Source organism: Fusarium odoratissimum (assembly GCF_000260195.1).
Source record: "Fusarium odoratissimum NRRL 54006 unplaced genomic scaffold supercont1.4, whole genome shotgun sequence".
Taxonomy (NCBI): Eukaryota; Fungi; Ascomycota; class Sordariomycetes; order Hypocreales; family Nectriaceae; genus Fusarium; species Fusarium odoratissimum.
The window spans coordinates 444,446-460,977 of record NW_022158690.1 but is presented as its reverse complement, the minus strand read 5'-3'; the positions used below and the strand labels follow the sequence as shown (position 1 = coordinate 460,977).

Here is a 16,532-nt window from a genome sequence, read left to right as displayed (position 1 = left end):
CACAACAAATACCTGGGGTTTGGTTTCTTCTTAGACCGAAATGTGTCTCGCGCTGGGCATCTCAATCATGGAAAGCGTATAGTCAGTCAAACAGAAGTCGTAAACAGGTGGCCGGCTCGATGCAGTTGGTATAGCAAAGCCGAGCGAACAACAGCACCAGAAGTAGTCGGTGGTAACGACGAAAGTGAAGTTACAAACAAAGAATGGTCGGATGAGAATAGAACACAGACACAAAGAAGAAGAGAAGGCAACATGCCAAGCGCAAGGGAAGATACGGATACAGTCGCGTGGTTTCCGCAGTAGATTTCTTGCTTTGCATGTTTACAACGCGGTTACAGCGAGGAAGAAGTGAATGGAAGGAGTTACCTGTGAAAGGAAGTAAAATATAGAGGAAAGTGGGAAGGGAGGCGACGAGGTGACAAAGTCAGGGAAGGCAGGAGTGAATGCGGTGCACCTTCAGGATGATGCTTCGCCAGAGGCTTTGACAGTGTCGCCAGCTGGCAGCCGAATGTTACTGGTCGCTACCAGTGCCAGTTCGATAAACCACTCCATATCTATATACCACCATTGCCTCGAAAAGCTCGCCTAGGTACCCAACTCCCGCAGACGGGGGGGCAAACGCGGGTACGGTACAGCAGTGTCACAATGTACGATGTGTATGGGGTCATTCGGCTCACTGCGTGCACCTGCTTCTCTAGTACCTATAAGTGTATGCATTGGTAGACAGAAAGATATGGACCCGGATCGCTTCACTTCGTTACGTGCCTCATGCAGCTGCATCTTTCTGGTCAGGTCAGTGAAACTCGACATCTTTTACACTTTGATTATTACTGTCATCTTCTATTATAATAATTCATTCTATCCTGAGTCTTTCCAACAAACTTTTCATCAATACTATCACCGCACAACAAAAGATACTTTGACCTCTGTATGAAGGGGGCTGCAACTCCGCAACGTTGTGTTACTCGCAACCCGGACGGAGGTTGTTCAGAACCTATTGGGCTGTTAATCGACAAGAAGATGTCTTAGTGAGAGACATGATCGACCCTAGCATTCGCTGAACTAAGAGTGCGGATATATATAAAAGTGGACGTTTTGAGCCTGGCTCCAGGTCAATATTGTAATGATCAAGTATACCCGCCACATTGTCATTCAATCGAGCATCTCAAAACAATCGAGCTACTAGTGTGACGCAAAGCCCTTCGGCTTCACTGCCCGGTGTATCGTGGCTAATCGATGTACAAATCAGAGGGTTGTGTTACCGTATTTCGGTCGAGCCATCGGTGAGCATGAGGCAGGCCGCGTGATAGCTGCAAAATCGATGCGCTGCAACTGGAAACTTTGTGTAAGAATATCACATCTATTTCCTTTTGGCGCCTTTCAAAGCTTTAATAGTACGAGTGGGGAAAGCATAGAAGCAAAGAAGTAAAGAAGCAAAGAACAGACCATACTTGTGCCTGGGAAAGATCATGGTCAAAGCACACGGCACACTGCATACCTATTCAGACCCTTCCATTTCATGATATCTCTGATGCGCCGACACAGCGAACAAAGGAATACAATGACCACAAAGAGGACATAATGCATTGTCACCCATGTCCCAGTCATTGTCTTCTTCGTCTTCACCGTCGCCTTCTGGCACCGTTTGTGTAATTTCCTCACTCTGTGCAACATGCTTGTCTTGCATCACTTGAAAGGGCTTCAGCACTTCGTCTTGACGTTTAAACATGACAGATATGTCCCTGCCTGCTCCCGTCTTGTCATCCGCTGCACCAACAACCATGTTTGCCACGCAGATATTGAGCATCTGTAGATTCCATCGCTGTCCCTTTTCCGGGGACAGACGCCGGAGCAGTGGCAACAGGGCTTCACTAACAAGCCGTTCCGCAATATGAGCTATGTCATCTTTGGAATCAAAGATAAAATGCGGTAGGGACCCAGATCGAGAGACGCGACTGTAATTCTGACCTTGCGCTGAGTGCAGATACGCCCATGTCCTGAGCGCTAATCGCAATGTCTTTGGTCGGGCAATCCATTTTTGTGCCCCTGGAGTGTCTGCCCCATCGTCAGGTACGAGAAGGTCTGTCCTCATTCTTCGAATGAGTGAGCATGATAGCTTGTGTAGCTCTTCTGTTATGTGTGCCAGAGTATCTAAGCCCTTATAGGTATCTTCGATACTAATCTGGGTTGGCACATCGCTGGCTTCCTTAACAGCAGTTGGATCGACTCCATGTAGCAAGCTCCAGATTCGTACACCTACCCCTTTCTCTGACCCGGGCCCTGTAAGTAGCTTTTCTATTGCTCCGGGCGAGATGTCAGGGTGGAGGCGGACATCGGCAACTGTCACAGGATTGTCACTCAACTCTGGAATCTCGGATACACCTTTACTCATGTCAGCACCAGCCTGAGTACCCAGTACCTGAACAGTTTTAAACCCTAGCCCGGGAATTCTTCGCAATTTGTGGGTGTCTACGAAGGCGATCACCTCGTCTTCGGTAATAGCCATTAGTGTCGTTTGGTTTCTAGGCTTATTCTTGCTGCCGACGAGTTTGCTGAGCATCTTGTTAGTTGAGATCCCGCAAGTGGATGTAAACCCATATTTTTCTTCCACCTGTTTTCGTAGGAACTGGGCAAAATGCGATCCCAACATGAGGCGCATATAGGCTGGGTTGTTTAGGTCAGGGGTGGAAATGGCTAGGCCTTCAACACATCCGGCAATGCTCGTCACATCGCAGTGAAATCCTCGTTCAGGATCACTTTTGGAAAGGCAAAAGAAAGACTCTTCCAAGGATGCTCGGTTGAGGCAGGATAGGTTGTACTCAATGATATCAGTTACGTCTGCGAGAACATTGTGGTCTTAGCCAACGCTATAATTTGTTTAGGTTGCGAGATGACAACATACCCATGAACACCTCATCAAATCCCAGACGTTCAACTTTGTGATTCCACGAAAAGGTTTTAAAGAAGTTGAATAGGGTCTTGCTCATATCACGGAATGGCGTAAGGTCCTCGCCGTCGACGAGGACAAGCTCTGGGCACAATCTTTTCGCTTCAGAGACGGACATAAGCTTTGTGAGACCGCGAGCCCGAGCATTGTAGTTGCAGGTCGCTAGACAATTCTTTTGCTTGACGCCCAATGGCAATTTCTTGAGCTTTGCGTCCTTGTTTTCAAAGACTTGTGCATAGAAACAGTCGTAGTCCTATACAGTCCAGCCAGTTAGCAACGACCAAGGTTATGATTGGAGCTTGGTGGCTGGAACGCACGAATTGCAAGATAATTCGAGCGTCATTCCTTTTAGGTCTCTTCTTCCTCGGCGGCTCCATCCTTGATTATGGCTGCCAACCTGATGGGCGAAGGATTGGGGAGGAACATGGGCTCAAGTTTCATGTGCGAGCGGACGGATGGAAGTTGTCGAGAGTGAAATGCAACTCAATATTCAGGCCTTGTTCAAAGAGTCGGTCTGAATCCGCGATCTTGTGAATTCAAATAATGAAACTGCGTGCAATGGAAGAGTCTGCACATGAAATCAATTCTGGGCATGAAATTCTGGGAACGCACCATCAGTTCGGGTGCTCATTCACGGTGTGCCTGCAAGTTAGTGCTGTTGCCTTCTACCTAGGTACCAAGGTCCCTTGGGTATGCAGGGCGCTGGGTCTGTCCATGCCTGAGGCGTCGATGCGTCCGCACCTCCATTTCTATGGATGTGACTTACACCACGCCCTGCATCATCAAAGTTACCTGTATCAGCAAACAACGATTGGGTTTCTTGATGAAATGAATCACCCTGGACTTAATCGCCCGAAGAACAAAACAGGTCTTGTTTTTCGAATCTGATCTGGTGCAGGAATAGACGCGATATCTATAATCTTGCTTCAGGCTACTCTCGCTCCCGACACATGATACCCTCATGTTCGTGTCCGCAGCGAATAAGCTAATACTTCTACTTCATTCGTTCCAATGAAGCGGTAGAAATCAATTTCCAAAGGATGACGTTATGAGAATTACGGATGCGGTACCCATTATGTGACATGCTGGAAGCTACCTATGTCGGTCATTCTCAGGAGTACTGCAAACACCAACACCTTATCCCTGCTTTTGACGAGTGGGTAGACTCGATGCTCGGTTGGATAAACAGTCACAATCTCGCAGGGGAAATCAGCATCTTGTCCGTACGATCCAGCCACTTCTTCAGCTGTTTCCGATCCTTCTCAACTCAAGCGAGTCTGACTCTAGTCCCCCGCTTTGATCCTTGTCCGGACGTACACTACTACGCAGTTTCGGCCATCCACAGTTGCGCTGTAGCCGCCCAGGTATATACTCGATTTGCAAAAGAAGGTTGTCTGGCCCAGCTAATGGCGTCGACTCTAGGCTTTGAAAGACTTGCATTTACCGCACTTGTTAATCGTTTCTGGACTTTAGTTGTTGTCAATCATCATTCTTCTCATCGCATCGTTATTGTTTGTTTGAAGACTGTCAGCGCTTTTGTGTCAGCCCTAACTCAACAAGTGCAATTTCAACAAAGATGGCCGAAGCTTTGAAAACAGGGGCAAGGCTTGTCAAAATCATGGCTTAGAACATGGCTGAGCATCACCCCGCCGCAGTTGGGTATTTGTTCTCGTCGAAGGATCATACCGACTTTTCGAAAACTCCTTAGACACACACTTGGGAAGGATCGTTTTTGATTATACATGCAAAAGAAGTTCTCAAAAACATGGCGATAACGCAAATGACCAGTCATTCTCTTCTCAACTCCTCCACGCCAAGGCGCCATGTCGTCTAAGGGAGGGGACATTGGAAACCCTCTTGCATAGACGCCAGCGCGAGTGAAAGAGCCGACTTGTTAGCCGCGTGATTGGACATGATTGAAGCTCACTAGGATCATACATTCAACTTCGGCGCTTGCGCCTCTAACGCTTCCCACCAAGTTGCTCTGGCGAACCAACCACAGCACCCGCCAATGACATCCTCGTCAACTTGCTACGCTTTTGGCAGGTCAGAGTCTCCCAGGGCTGAATCCTTCTAAACCCCCCGATATTTCCGCGTCTAGGTCATGGAAGGCTTATCACACTGCATGCATGCCTAGTGGCGCTTGTTTGGGTGTCAGGACTGGGTCAAAGAGCAGATGAAAGCCCTGGTTATGTCTCCCCGCCCACCCAAGATCCAGTGAGACGCATGTCTCACTGTCTATCATCCTATATAGATGCAATGTCCTCGTTTCTCGCTGTTTGTTCGCGTTGTTTCTGCGTTTTTGACATTGCAACGTTTTTATAATCCCTGTCGGTTCCGGCCTCTCGGTAACAGCGTCTCCGCCTAGGCCTGTTGGACGTTGGTTGCTTGTCTGTTGGTTGATAGACACAGTCACCTGCAACTCAACGAAGGCAATCCGGCAGCTCATCTCTTGTGTACTCCGGCATAGCAGCCTTCTTGATCTACCTATCAACTACAACTACATCTAGCACCATGGCATCTTCTCAAGCTCCGCCCAAGAAGCCCCGACTTTCACTTCAGATCAAGACAGCATGTAGTCCGGCCACCAGGTCGTCGAGAAGTTATGCAGTGGACCCAAAGGATCCAACTGCCTTTAACACGTTGTCCAATGTCTACGTTACCACAATCGAAAGGGCAACCCCATCTCAGCATGAGCCCATTACTGCCATCAATACTTTCCAGGCTTTCAGTTTGACAACTCCAGTGGAACGACAGGACCCGAAACACCGAGTTGTTACGCCTTATGTCGCTTCATACCCTGAGACTCCTTCATCCGACACAGCTCCTTCACCACATCCAGGACTGGAAATCAACTACCCGAGCACAATGACGGCCACGCCTCCTCTGTCTGCTGGTCCAATAGATTCAAACACTACCAAGGCCTTTAGCTTTTCCCCTGCTGATATATCCGCGGCCCCAGCCAGGAATGATAGCTTACGACCCGAGAAGCGTGCTCTGGCTCGCCCACAAACTCTTGCTGAGTTGACCCTGCAGGCCCCTTACACACATCCTCGATCACTTCACAGTATTTTACGCAACTCGCCTCTTCCCCCACCCACGGCCATTCCTCCTCCGTCTCCACGGCGACAGTCACGGCGGCTCCAAGATAGAGCAAATCGAAGAGTGTGCTACAATAACCCCCTCACTCAGGAAATTGTGACGAACAAGTACACGAAATCTCACATTGACCTCCTCGTTGAGGAGGCTTCGCCACACTCCCCTCCATGCGTGCCCCCTCAGCCCCAGAGTGCCATCGATCTAGCCTTGGCATTCACACCAAACGAGATCCAAGATGGAGGACAGACGCCTGGGCCTTTTGAGGATATGCGTCGCCGCATGACAGGACTGGCCGCATCAGGTACTCCCCTTTCCCCGTCAGGGCCAAAGGGCATCTCAAAGCGCAAGAAAAAGGAGAAGAAGCGTCGGTGGGTATGGACAATTGGCCAAGAGGATGACGGTGATGACGAGAACATTGGAGGGTCCATTGCTGCTCTGAGAGCTGAGGCTGCCAAAGCCAAAGACGTTGAAGAAATCAAGACACCTGTGACGGCGATTAAGGCACCCCTCATCACCTTTCTCACGGCACCGACACCAAACACGGATAACTTTGAGAGCTTGAACGGCATCTTGAAAGAGAATAACGACGTCGAAATGTCTGACACGAGCAGCTGTCTTACAGTACCAGAAAGGCCTCAGCACATGACTGGTGAGATGGACTTGGATATCAAGACTCCAATCGCGCGCCAAGATGAGGAGAGCCAAGTCATACTCATGCTACCAGAAAATACTCTCAGTAGACTTGGTTCCAGTCCTGGTTTAAAGAGGGATTCTCCGGTGCCGCCAGATATGCTACGTACCGATTGAATAGGTTCCAGGAAAGACATGGATGTTTCGTTATTGGGTTTCTTGCATTACCGGCGGTCTTGGGGCATTTGATTAACGGGAGTTCTGTCACTGTAATTCTAAGGAGGAATCGGCATATGAAGATACCGAGCTCGACAGTGGGCATCTATGAGAAATGAATACATTAAATGAACATGAAATAAATATTTGCCGCTCTGTTGAAGTTATTTGTATCTGGTATCGGCGACGAAGTTTTCGTCTTGACGACCGTGGCTGCCATGATATTATCTCTTAGCTCAGCTCCATACCTCGTGCGTTTCCATTGCCATATAGCCCTAACACACTATCATGTTGGTCCACGTCACGGAATGTGTTGATGCAGTGCAAGAGACCCAAGGACTTCACTCTAGGGTGGCTCCAAATCGAGATATTGGTGGTTTCTATCACAACAAATGATCTTGACAATAATTAGAAATATGATCTAGCACTTCAAATCGAGCTGATTAACAAGGTCGCCGTGGATCATATCATTAAAGTGCTTTGATCTTGATTAGAAACTTGAGTTGCTCCGGCTGGAAGTAACCTTTTTGTTTAGGTTTATTAAGACTTCAGTCTGCTCATATAGGTTACACTGTTGATACTTTTATGGATATTCTTGGGAATTTGGATCAATGGTGCCGTATATCCAGCAACGCCTGTATGGTGCACAATCGTATCTGCGTGGACATTTGACACAATCTCTACCCCTAGCTTCGGTTTTTAATCAGTAGGAAAGCCTCAGCAAGTACTATTACAATATAGATATTTACATAAGGTAGGCAGTAACAACCAAGAAATAGGATCGGAAGTATACGTCAGTCACTAGCTTTGCCCACAACTGAGTTCTGGCGGTGGTGGTTAAGGCAGTGGTACCAGCAGGTCAAGTTTGTCATATATGTTAACCTTGTCCAGTGGTTGCAGAAAACTTCAGACTAGAGTCCTAAGTGATGAAAAGGCTTAGATAGTACCAGGATATCCTAGTGTAGTTTATGATGAGCTTAGCTTGCTCTTTGACCAGTTTATTTTCTCACCTTGATGTATGGTCTCGAGTCTTCTGGCGCCCAAAGGCTTGAGTATCGGTGACTGGCAATTTGGATATCTCATTATGGATAGACTAGCCAACCAAAGTGGTCAGAAATCTTGGAAGCTGTTAAAATACGAAAAGGTATGTGATCCTAGAGGCCGTTGAAACCTATATCTCAACAAAAGCGCCATGGGGTCAAAGTGTCAAGCCGAATTCTCACGCTATTGGATCAGTTGTGCTCCATCCATGCCTTTACACGCGGGAAGTCTGACACGAGTCAATAAATACAGCAGATTCAGACGTACTCGTTACGCTAATTCATAAATTTCTCGGAGCAAACGCTCAAAATGTCATTACATGTCCACCGGTACGCGCTCAGCTCTCAACAGAGAGTGCCTTAGCACCAATCAGCTTACCGTCAGCGTGCGAAACAACCCAATACTCGGTCCTCGTAGCGTCTCTCGACACTTGATACACACGAACATCATTACCCTGCGAGGCTTCTCGAACAGCCTCGATGACGTCGGTGTATTTGCCGTGAGAGTCCCAGTTAAGAGGATCAAGGATCCTAATGTCTGCCGAGTCGGGGGAGGAGTGGTTGATGAGTTTGGCGAATTCGGCTAACAACATGTCAGTTTATCATCTTCATCGGTAGGAGTGTACTTCTTACTCTCGCTGGGGAGACCATTCTTGCCCTCCCACTTGAGAGAAACCTCTTGGAAGGGCTCGTCTGCGTCGGATGTGTATATGGCGTTCTTGCACACGTCACTGATGGGTTTGGGGACTTGAGCGCCCTGGTCCTTTGTCTTGAAGGTAGCCTTTTCTTGAGTCGCGGCACCAGCGCCGGTGTCTTGGTTGGCCTTGTTCAGGAAAGCCATGTAATCGTCGTCGTTTGACATGTTGAGGGATCTGGTGTTGCTGAGTAGTCTTGTGTTGTGTCGAGAGGTAGTTGTTCGCGGGAGGACGGGTTGATTTCGAGTAAGAAGAGAGCCAAGATTCAGGTTGGCAAGGCGTCTGAAAGGAGTTCGAAGTGTCATTGGGGGAGAGATCTCAGCTCAGGCTTTAAGTCGAAAGCTGTAACGCAACATGCAGATGCAAGTTTGGGGAGTGGGGTGACGTCAGGTATGGGATTCACAGCAGGGGTAGATCGGCCAATCACAAGCCATGGTTCAGCACCATCACTTAGCACATGTCGAGAGACCTGTTGGGTCCGATCCTAAAATTACCTAGTACCCAGGCAAGGTAGATACCTAGTACCTAGGTAGTCAGTATTTAGGTCATTCTATTAAGAGTGTAGTGCACTTATACCACTTTGATTTAGATGCCGGCCCTCCTCAGACGACCTAGGAACTTATCCTCCTTGAGTTCTTCCAAATCAATACCGAAGAACTTGGCATGCAAAGGCGCCAAGTGATGAGGTCCGCACGGTCGAGCATCACCGCTAGCACGTCGTTTGTCGAGGAAACTACCCAGAAGTGTTCGAACTGCGGTTTCGAAACTCATTCCTTGTTGTGAGACCAAATATCGATCGATATCTTCAGTATCGGCAGCTTCAGCATGCTTGGCAAGGTCAACATCTATAATCGCTGCTTTGACCATCGCAGCTTGTCCCTCATCAAAATATGGAGCACTGATATAGTGTTCGTCGATTGTAGAGTTGAGGCGCTTCTCTGAACGAGAATCTTTGGCAACGTTGAGGAAATCGTGGAGAAGAACTCGGATCCTGTAGCCAAGTTTGGGGTCCGCTACGATAGTCGGGGTCGTAGTGAGCGCATTTGCTGGTGCTCTTGAGGCGGCTTCCGTGCTATTGTTTTTGCTCTTCTTTTTGCCCATGTTTGCGTATCAATCAGACTGATGAGCAAACAAAGAATAATTCCCGTCTACAACTCGTGAGTATTCACTGCGCAAGGTCAAGGTCGAGTATACGTGAATCACAAGTGGGAGCTTCACTATGGAACAATAAACTTTGCACACAATGCAAGCGTAAACCTAGAAACATACATCTTGACATGAAACAGTATAATAAAGCGCGTCTAAATTATAACCAAGGTTAAGGCAACAACTATGTGATCTACTGAGACTTAATATTATTGTGTTTTTTGGCGTAGTGCATGATGCCTTCCTTATATTATTATGAATATCATTCTTATTGTGATCTCTTGCCTGCGGGTCTCTAGCCTCACTTTATGTACTGCTAGATTGGCATCTTGAGATCTTGAAATAAAAGTCAATTGGCCAATGAAGAATCAATGCAGCTCGAGACGGATGATTGAGAGGAAGTGAATGCGTGTAAAAAAGCAATTTTAGTGATACGATAACATAGGTACCTATCTGCATGTCTCTACACGATGGTTTCGTTTGGACAGCTACAGAGGGCGACACACACACACTAGTCAAACACATATTCACCGGAGAACGAGGGTACAGTCATATTAACATTGGGAATCTCGTTAGAATTTTTGAAAGCCATCCCTCTTCTGGCTGGACTTTTTTTTACGTTCCACGCCAGTTGTAACCTAACCCAGCCCAAACGCAAGGCGTACAGTAGTAACGAACCAACCCTCGACACCGGTGCAATGAATTGGTCAAGACAAGAAAGAAAACAAGCAGCCGCTCTAAGCGGAGGCAAGATCCTTCTTGAGGGTACCCTGGTACTGCTTCTTCTCCGCAGGGGTCTGGAAAGCACCGTGTCCAAACTCGGACGAGGTGTCGATCCACTTGAGGCTGACCTTCTCGAGGGCTCTTCGGGAGGTCTGGGGGAACATGGTCTTTCGGAGAGTCATGACTCGCTTCTTGGTACCAGGGATGGAACCCTTGACCATGACGAAGTCGTTGTTGACCTCACCATAGCGAACGAAACCACCGAGACTATGAAGTGTTAGCAATTGTCAGCCGATACCAAGATTGGGTAACATACGGAGTGATGGTCTTCTTGGTGACATCGATCTCAGTGGCGGCGTTGTCGTCAGCATCGCCCTTACCAATGCGGTAGATCTTGTGGTTGACGGAGGTTCGGTGATGGTAACCCCTCTGACCAGCACGGGCAACAGTCCACTGGACGTGGGAAGGATGCCAAGCACCGATACAAGCAACCTTTCGGAGACCCTTGTGGGTCTTGCGAGGAAGCTTCTTGGTGCCCCAACGGGCGGTGACACCTTCGAATCCGTGACCCTTGGTGACGGCAACGACGTCAATCATCTCATCCTGCTCGAAGATGCTGGAGATATCAACGGGCTTCTCGAAGAGCTCCTGACCGAAAGAGACCTTGTCGGCGATGGAACCACCGTTGACCTGGATCTCCATAAGGTGGGCCTTCTTCTGCTTGAGAGGGGTCTTTCGGATCTGAGTGTGGGCGAGGACACGGACGACGGTGCAGTACTTCTTGATGCGCTCGAGCTCGCGGGTGATGGAGGCACCGTTGTTCTCGGAGTGCTTCTTGGCGTACTTGGTGAAAGCCTTCTTCTTGCTCTTGTACCAGTTCTTGTAGAATCGGCGCTTAAGCTCGTCGCTCAGATGCTCGGCCCAAACGGTGGTGAGGGATCGCAGGCCTCGGGGAGTCTCGATGTATCCCACAAGACCAACAACGATCATCTAAAAGATGTTAGCCATAGGCACATAGCCAAGCGGGCTGCATTGTTCGTACAGGTGGGGTATCGACGATAGTAACCGCCTCAACAATCTCCTTCTTGTTGGCCTTGGCGCCAGGTCGGTCGAGGTCACGAACGATGGTGGTCATACCAGCCTTGTAACCCATAGCGGCTGTCAGGTGGACAGGCTTCTTGGGGTCATCCTTGGGGAAGCTATTTGTCCCAATGCATTAGCCAATGTCTTCCTCTGCTGGGAGAGATCCCCAAAAGATTTTTCTTGTTGGTGCAGCAGAAAATACTCACGACTTGACCTTTCCACGGTGACGAGCAGCGCGCTTCCTGGGCAGATAAGCCAGGGAGCCGTGGCGGGGAGCCTCATACTTTCGGTGCTGCACATATTGTCAGTTTGCTCAAGCTGAAGCAATTTCTTTGGTCGTAGAGATCTTAACTCACACTCATCTTGGGCGGGCTGTGTGGTTTGAGGGGGTTAGTATGAACCTGAGTTGTCAAAGCCTGAGAAAAGAAGAGATAAAGAAATAAAATGTGGGCGAAATTTTAAGCGAACTGCTCGAAATTCGTGGGGTGGCCCGTGCACCGCCAGAACCCCACCTTCCTTCTTCACCGAGCCGACACTGAAAGAAGTGAGCATTTTTCGAGGGCTAAATTCCAACACCGAGAAGGAGCCCTCCTGCCCCCCACGTGACCTCGCTCGTTACAAAATCATTTCTGAAAGTGGTCTAGCGTGTCCATGTAGGGGTAGCGTGAAATGTCTGCAGCCTAACGTCACTGAATGAACACGGTTTGTTAAGTAACGTAGATACAACTGAGTTTTATTGATCAGAGTAAGGAAATTAATGTGCATAATAATCTTGTTCGCCGGTGAAATCGTAGCCAAGAAGGACCATAACCCCCGGTTTTGAATTTCTGTCTTGAGCCTCCCCGTCCAAACAAAAGAAACCACGCCCCAGATAATAGTGGTATACAAAAAGGCAGACTAATCGGCACAGATAAGAGATGTCTTCAACTCATAAATAACAAGCAGCTGTCAAATTATCATTCATTCAACTTTTGTGACGGTACCAGAAACTCCGTTTACACCAGCATTCGCGGGAGTGGATGTCTTGGCATCTCCAGCTGCCGAGCCGGGACCAGAGCCATTTGTGACAATAGTCGCTTTCTTCTCGTCTTCCCCACTGTCATCGTAGTCCTCATCAACGTCCATCTTTCTTGCTGCCCTTTCAGGCTCGGCAGGGGGCGCTGCGCGAGGAGGAGGCGGAGCATGTTCCAGACTTGGGGGACGATCTTCTTTGGGTGTAGCAGATACTGGTGGCTTCTCGTGAACAACGCCAGACATCGGAGTAGGTGGCTGCTGCATTGGTGGTAAGTGGCTTGGACCAGAGGCGTGGCTCGGGGGGTGGTGGGCTGCTTCTGAGGGATGATAGCTCTCAGTGGCATGGCGAGGGGCTGATTCGGGTCTGCGGGGTTCCTCGCGGCGCGGTTCATCAGGTCGACGAGTATCCTCTGCTCGTCGAATTTCGGAAGAGTTACGACGATAGTTATCACGAGGAGGAGTAGACGGTCTTCGATGACGCATGTCATCGAGTCGAACTCGGTTTTCCTCACTGGCTTGCTTTTTGGCAGCAGATTCTTCTTCCCACTCTCGCATGCGCTTGGGGCCGACTGAAGGTGGTCGGTCATCCATTCTCTGCATGGCAGCCTCCGCCACCGCAGGTGGAGGAGGAGGTCCTGGCGGCCCAGATGGTCCTTGAGGTCCATTCTCAGTTCCCTGAGCAGCCATCTCAGGATGTTGAGGATACAGAGGAGGGGCCTGGTGCTGAGGGTATGCGGATTTTGGTGAAGGCATGCGGTTGTCATGAACAGGGCGGCCATCAGGTCGAGGGCTGTTGGTAGGTCGGAAGGGAGCCATGCCGTTAGGACCGTTGGGGCCGTTAATGTTGCTGGGTGGGGGTGCTGATGCTGACGGTGTTGCTCCACCCCAATTAGGATTTGCGACTCGTCGCTCAGAAGCAGGAGCAGAAGCCTGGGATTGTGGAGGAACGTGCGGTGGTTGAGAGTATTGGTGGCCGGGAGGAGGGGGTGTTTGACCACGGCGAGGGCCGCCTCGGTTGGGATCGTTATAGGGCTGGCGCAACTGCTCTTGCTGAGGGCTAGGTTGTCGCAGAGGTGGCGCAGGTCCTCCACGGAAAGGCTCGCCTCGGGCTTCATATGGATTGGGGGGTTGTGGTGGAGGGTTGATGTTAGACAGTCTGCCCGCCCAGTTCTCTCCTGGACCTTGAGGGGGTGGTGGAGGACCGGCAGCAGGCGGCTGTTGAGTTGATCCTCCCCATTGTGGTCCAACAGGGCCAGCCGCCTGGTAAGCTTGCGGGTGAACATCTGCAGGCTGAGGAGCAGGGGGAGGTCCCCCATTGGTACCACCAGAGCGAAGGAGCTGAAGTCTCGCCTTGATATGGGGGTTGTTGGGGTCAAGCTCAGCAGCACGCTGGTAAGCATCTAGAGCATCCGTAATTTGGTTGTTGCAGCTTTCGTACTATGAAGTTGTCAATATACGACCAAGGAGAAAAGGGTTGACCGATACAACATACCAAAGTTCCCAGATCATACCAAACTTCTGAAATATAAGGATTCAGCCTGATAGCGCGAGAATAAGCGTCAAGTGCGTCTCTGTACTGGTTGATTTGATAGTAAAGCACACCGATGGAGCACCAGAAAGTTGGGTTCTTTCCATCTCTATAAACAGCTTGTTGGTAAGCCTCATAAGCCTTTGGGTACTTCTGCTGCGACATATAGCATCGGCCCAAGAGATACCAACTCTGGGCATCCTGATTGTCTACTCGCATGTTAGAATAGGTATTAAATTGTTTTGCGTTCATAACATACCTGCGCCGACCGACTTCTCTAAATATTGGATGGCTCTATCTTGGCTCTCATACGTGTTGCTCTGCTGGTGATGCAGCCAACCAAGCTGCTGAAGAACCTTAGCATGGTTGGGTGAATGGTCCAGGACACGTTGATAGGCGGCCTTAGCGCTATCGAACTGTATCAAATTAGGCATGTCGCTATGTTTGCTGCTATGACAAGACACTTACATCCTTCTGCTGCTCATGGACATGACCAATCTGGAACCAAATGTCTTCCTGCGTCAAGGGACCGGGAGGAGAATTGACAATGTATTTGAAACACTGCAAAGGTTAGCTACGCGCATCAAAAGTGGGCACAAGACCAGAACGTACCTCAAGACTCTGAACCCACTTGTTCTGTTGTTTGTATATTATACCGAGTCGGAAGTAGATCTCATTTGCTTTCTCGAAATCAGGCTGTATGTTCATAACTTGAGAGAACGCTTCTTCGGCGTAATCGTAGCTGCCATATCGATCGTACAGTATACCAATACCATACCACAACATAGGATCCTGCGTTGTCTTGTCAGCATATTGCGAGCAATGCGAATATTCCGCCTCGTGTGCAATCACTCACCTTAGGGTCTCTCAAGTTAACCAACGCCTGTTGGTATGCATCGTAGGCCTTTTGCAGATTTTCTGTCATTAAATAACAGTGCCCTGAGTAATTGGTCAGCGTCGTGTTGTCGCGTCATAGCAACAAACATACCCAAGTTTCCCCAAGCTTCGCCGTTGTTGGGTTCAAGCTGAACGATGGCGCGGAAGAACTCAAGCGCCTTCTCGAAAGCTTCGCGGGTCTTGTAGAGGAGGCCAATTGCGTTCATGGCCTGGGTTGAGTTGGGGTTGGCCTGAAGAGCGCGCTCGTAAGCGTGCATGGCTTCATCTGGATTGCGCAAAACCTCCGCATAGCTCCCTATACATACGTCAGCCTATGTCGTCTTGTCTTGCGAACGCGACGCGACAACCACTAACCTATTTGCAACCAAACAGCCTCATTCATGGCCGCGATCTGATGTGATGGCGCAAACTGAGGCGGCGGCGGAGGGGGCGGGGGCACCTGGCCCTGATGCTGTTGCATTTGCATCATGGTCGGCGACGCGTGATGGTTCGCCATTAGGTCGGCACTGAAACTGGTGATGGAGTTGCTATGGTACAGCAGGGGTCGGACTTGACAGCTGATGTGCGACAGACGCGAAGTCGAATTAATACCACGAGGGTTGAGAGAGAGGGGAGTCGCGGTCGTGATTCAGAAAGCTGCTCCTGCTCAAGGGTTCGTGATGGGTTGATGATAGTGGCCCCTACCCGACGAGTAACAAGGGCGAAGTTAATTGAACAAAATGTCGACGCAGAGCCGCGGCTAAGGCTGAAGCGCTGCGAAAACAATACGCAGGGAAATCGAGGGTCAATGGCAGCCCAAGTGGGAATAGAAGAGAGCGGGATGATGAGAGAGATAAGATACAGGGCAATCCAAGGCGCGACGGATGAGGCCTTTCGCGGGCATGGAATGCGTTGCAGAAGAAGAAAGTGAGGAGTACAGGATGGGGAGAAAGGACCTGAGCAAACCCGTTCCCAAACTCACCTAACCCACGACCAGCGGGCAATTTAAGCGCACGGTGGCGTGGAGTGGGATGGGGGATATGAACCCACTCACACTACTGGGACTCCATCCAACTCAACGCACGCGCTCTCGAGGCTCGAGGCTCACTCACGTTTATGTTAGGTTAGGTTAGGTTAGCTCATAGCTTACATACAGTCCACACACCTCACACCTTTCACCTCACCTCAGTTTCCGATGCTGTACCCGGCAAATCACACCCTCCCTACAGCGCCAACCTACTCTGGTTTAGCCTACATGGTTAGGTAGCCTTCACTCTCTAGTCCCCTACGTCCCTACTGCCTACTGCCCGGTGGCGGCGGTTTACAGGCACGTACCGCCTAAAGTAAAGTACGTACTGGACCTGATACCGGCCCTGCAACTGCAAGTCTGCAAGCTGCACGCTCAAAGGTAACCTAAAGCTACTAAGCATGAGATAAATATGGAGCACCGAGCAGGTCCCTGTCTTTCTATTCTGCGACCTACGGATCGGTGGCGCTTTGCGCAAGGGATTACAGAGGCTCCGCTTCAACCTTCA

At 49.6% G+C, this 16,532-nt stretch overlaps 6 protein-coding genes across 11 annotated transcripts; 1 reads left to right on the top strand and 5 right to left on the bottom strand.

Moving 5' to 3' along the window:
* Positions 1–790: 790 nt before the first annotated feature.
* Positions 791–3,630, bottom strand: FOIG_03290 (DNA polymerase iota subunit). 3 transcript variants are annotated; one of them, XM_031201083.1, is made up of 3 exons: positions 3,265–3,630; positions 2,903–3,200; positions 791–2,838 (listed from the first exon to the last, which is right to left on the bottom strand). In XM_031201083.1, the coding sequence occupies exons 1-3, from the start codon at positions 3,322–3,324 to the stop codon at positions 1,499–1,501; spliced, it is 1,698 nt and encodes a 565-aa protein (XP_031068607.1). In that variant the 5' UTR covers positions 3,325–3,630; the 3' UTR covers positions 791–1,498. The 3 variants fall into 3 exon arrangements, with proteins under 3 accessions (XP_031068607.1, XP_031068609.1, XP_031068608.1); XM_031201085.1 differs by having other exon boundaries at positions 791–2,818; XM_031201084.1 differs by having other exon boundaries at positions 2,903–3,630.
* A 281-nt stretch (positions 3,631–3,911) lies between these two features.
* FOIG_03289 (uncharacterized protein) lies at positions 3,912–7,116 on the top strand. The gene is made up of 2 exons (XM_031201082.1): positions 3,912–4,311; positions 4,370–7,116. Exon 2 carries the CDS (start codon positions 5,462–5,464, stop codon positions 6,851–6,853), a length of 1,392 nt encoding a protein of 463 aa, XP_031068606.1. The 5' UTR covers positions 3,912–4,311; positions 4,370–5,461; the 3' UTR covers positions 6,854–7,116.
* Positions 7,117–8,003: 887 nt separating this feature from the next.
* FOIG_03288 (uncharacterized protein) lies at positions 8,004–9,000 on the bottom strand. Its single transcript, XM_031201081.1, has 2 exons — positions 8,566–9,000; positions 8,004–8,515 (listed from the first exon to the last, which is right to left on the bottom strand). The coding sequence occupies exons 1-2, from the start codon at positions 8,930–8,932 to the stop codon at positions 8,271–8,273; spliced, it is 612 nt and encodes a 203-aa protein (XP_031068605.1). The 5' UTR covers positions 8,933–9,000; the 3' UTR covers positions 8,004–8,270.
* A 212-nt stretch (positions 9,001–9,212) lies between these two features.
* Positions 9,213–9,728, bottom strand: FOIG_03287 (uncharacterized protein; the record flags this gene model as incomplete). The annotated part of the gene is made up of 1 exon (XM_031201080.1): positions 9,213–9,728. One exon carries the CDS (start codon positions 9,726–9,728, stop codon positions 9,213–9,215), a length of 516 nt encoding a protein of 171 aa, XP_031068604.1.
* A 369-nt stretch (positions 9,729–10,097) lies between these two features.
* On the bottom strand, positions 10,098–12,225 carry FOIG_03286 (60S ribosomal protein L3). 4 transcript variants are annotated; one of them, XM_031201076.1, is made up of 5 exons: positions 11,936–12,225; positions 11,786–11,871; positions 11,539–11,695; positions 10,813–11,486; positions 10,098–10,763 (listed from the first exon to the last, which is right to left on the bottom strand). In XM_031201076.1, exons 1-5 carry the CDS (start codon positions 11,939–11,941, stop codon positions 10,511–10,513), a joined length of 1,176 nt encoding a protein of 391 aa, XP_031068600.1. In that variant the 5' UTR covers positions 11,942–12,225; the 3' UTR covers positions 10,098–10,510. The 4 variants fall into 4 exon arrangements, with proteins under 4 accessions (XP_031068600.1, XP_031068601.1, XP_031068603.1 ...); XM_031201077.1 differs by having other exon boundaries at positions 11,539–11,871; XM_031201079.1 differs by having other exon boundaries at positions 10,813–11,695.
* A 52-nt stretch (positions 12,226–12,277) lies between these two features.
* Positions 12,278–15,932, bottom strand: FOIG_03285 (uncharacterized protein). Its single transcript, XM_031201075.1, has 8 exons — positions 15,373–15,932; positions 15,110–15,313; positions 14,978–15,060; positions 14,734–14,913; positions 14,590–14,682; positions 14,381–14,537; positions 14,086–14,330; positions 12,278–14,030 (listed from the first exon to the last, which is right to left on the bottom strand). The coding sequence occupies exons 1-8, from the start codon at positions 15,512–15,514 to the stop codon at positions 12,540–12,542; spliced, it is 2,595 nt and encodes an 864-aa protein (XP_031068599.1). The 5' UTR covers positions 15,515–15,932; the 3' UTR covers positions 12,278–12,539.
* Between the last annotated feature and the right edge of the window lie 600 nt (positions 15,933–16,532).

Bases quoted from the DNA above. Each gene is read 5' to 3' on its own strand.
- FOIG_03290 (XM_031201083.1), bottom strand. From the start codon at position 3,324: ATGGAGCCGCCGAGGAAGAAGAGACCTAAAAGGAATGACGCTCGAATT. The intron at 3,201-3,264 runs GTGCGTTCCAGC...TGGACTGTATAG, and splicing joins CTCGAATTATCTTGCAATTC to GACTACGACTGTTTCTATGC. The intron at 2,839-2,902 runs GTATGTTGTCAT...ATGTTCTCGCAG, and splicing joins ATTTGATGAGGTGTTCATGG to ACGTAACTGATATCATTGAG.
- FOIG_03289 (XM_031201082.1), top strand. From the start codon at position 5,462: ATGGCATCTTCTCAAGCTCCGCCCAAGAAGCCCCGACTTTCACTTCAG.
- FOIG_03288 (XM_031201081.1), bottom strand. From the start codon at position 8,932: ATGACACTTCGAACTCCTTTCAGACGCCTTGCCAACCTGAATCTTGGC. The intron at 8,516-8,565 runs GTAAGAAGTACA...ACATGTTGTTAG, and splicing joins GAATGGTCTCCCCAGCGAGA to CCGAATTCGCCAAACTCATC.
- FOIG_03286 (XM_031201076.1), bottom strand. The intron at 11,696-11,785 runs GTGAGTATTTTC...TGGGACAAATAG, and splicing joins CACCGTGGAAAGGTCAAGTC to CTTCCCCAAGGATGACCCCA. The intron at 10,764-10,812 runs GTATGTTACCCA...AACACTTCATAG, and splicing joins ACCAAGAAGACCATCACTCC to TCTCGGTGGTTTCGTTCGCT.
- FOIG_03285 (XM_031201075.1), bottom strand. From the start codon at position 15,514: ATGGCGAACCATCACGCGTCGCCGACCATGATGCAAATGCAACAGCAT. The intron at 15,314-15,372 runs GTTAGTGGTTGT...ACGTATGTATAG, and splicing joins GGCTGTTTGGTTGCAAATAG to GGAGCTATGCGGAGGTTTTG. The intron at 14,031-14,085 runs GTATGTTGTATC...ACAACTTCATAG, and splicing joins GGTATGATCTGGGAACTTTG to TACGAAAGCTGCAACAACCA.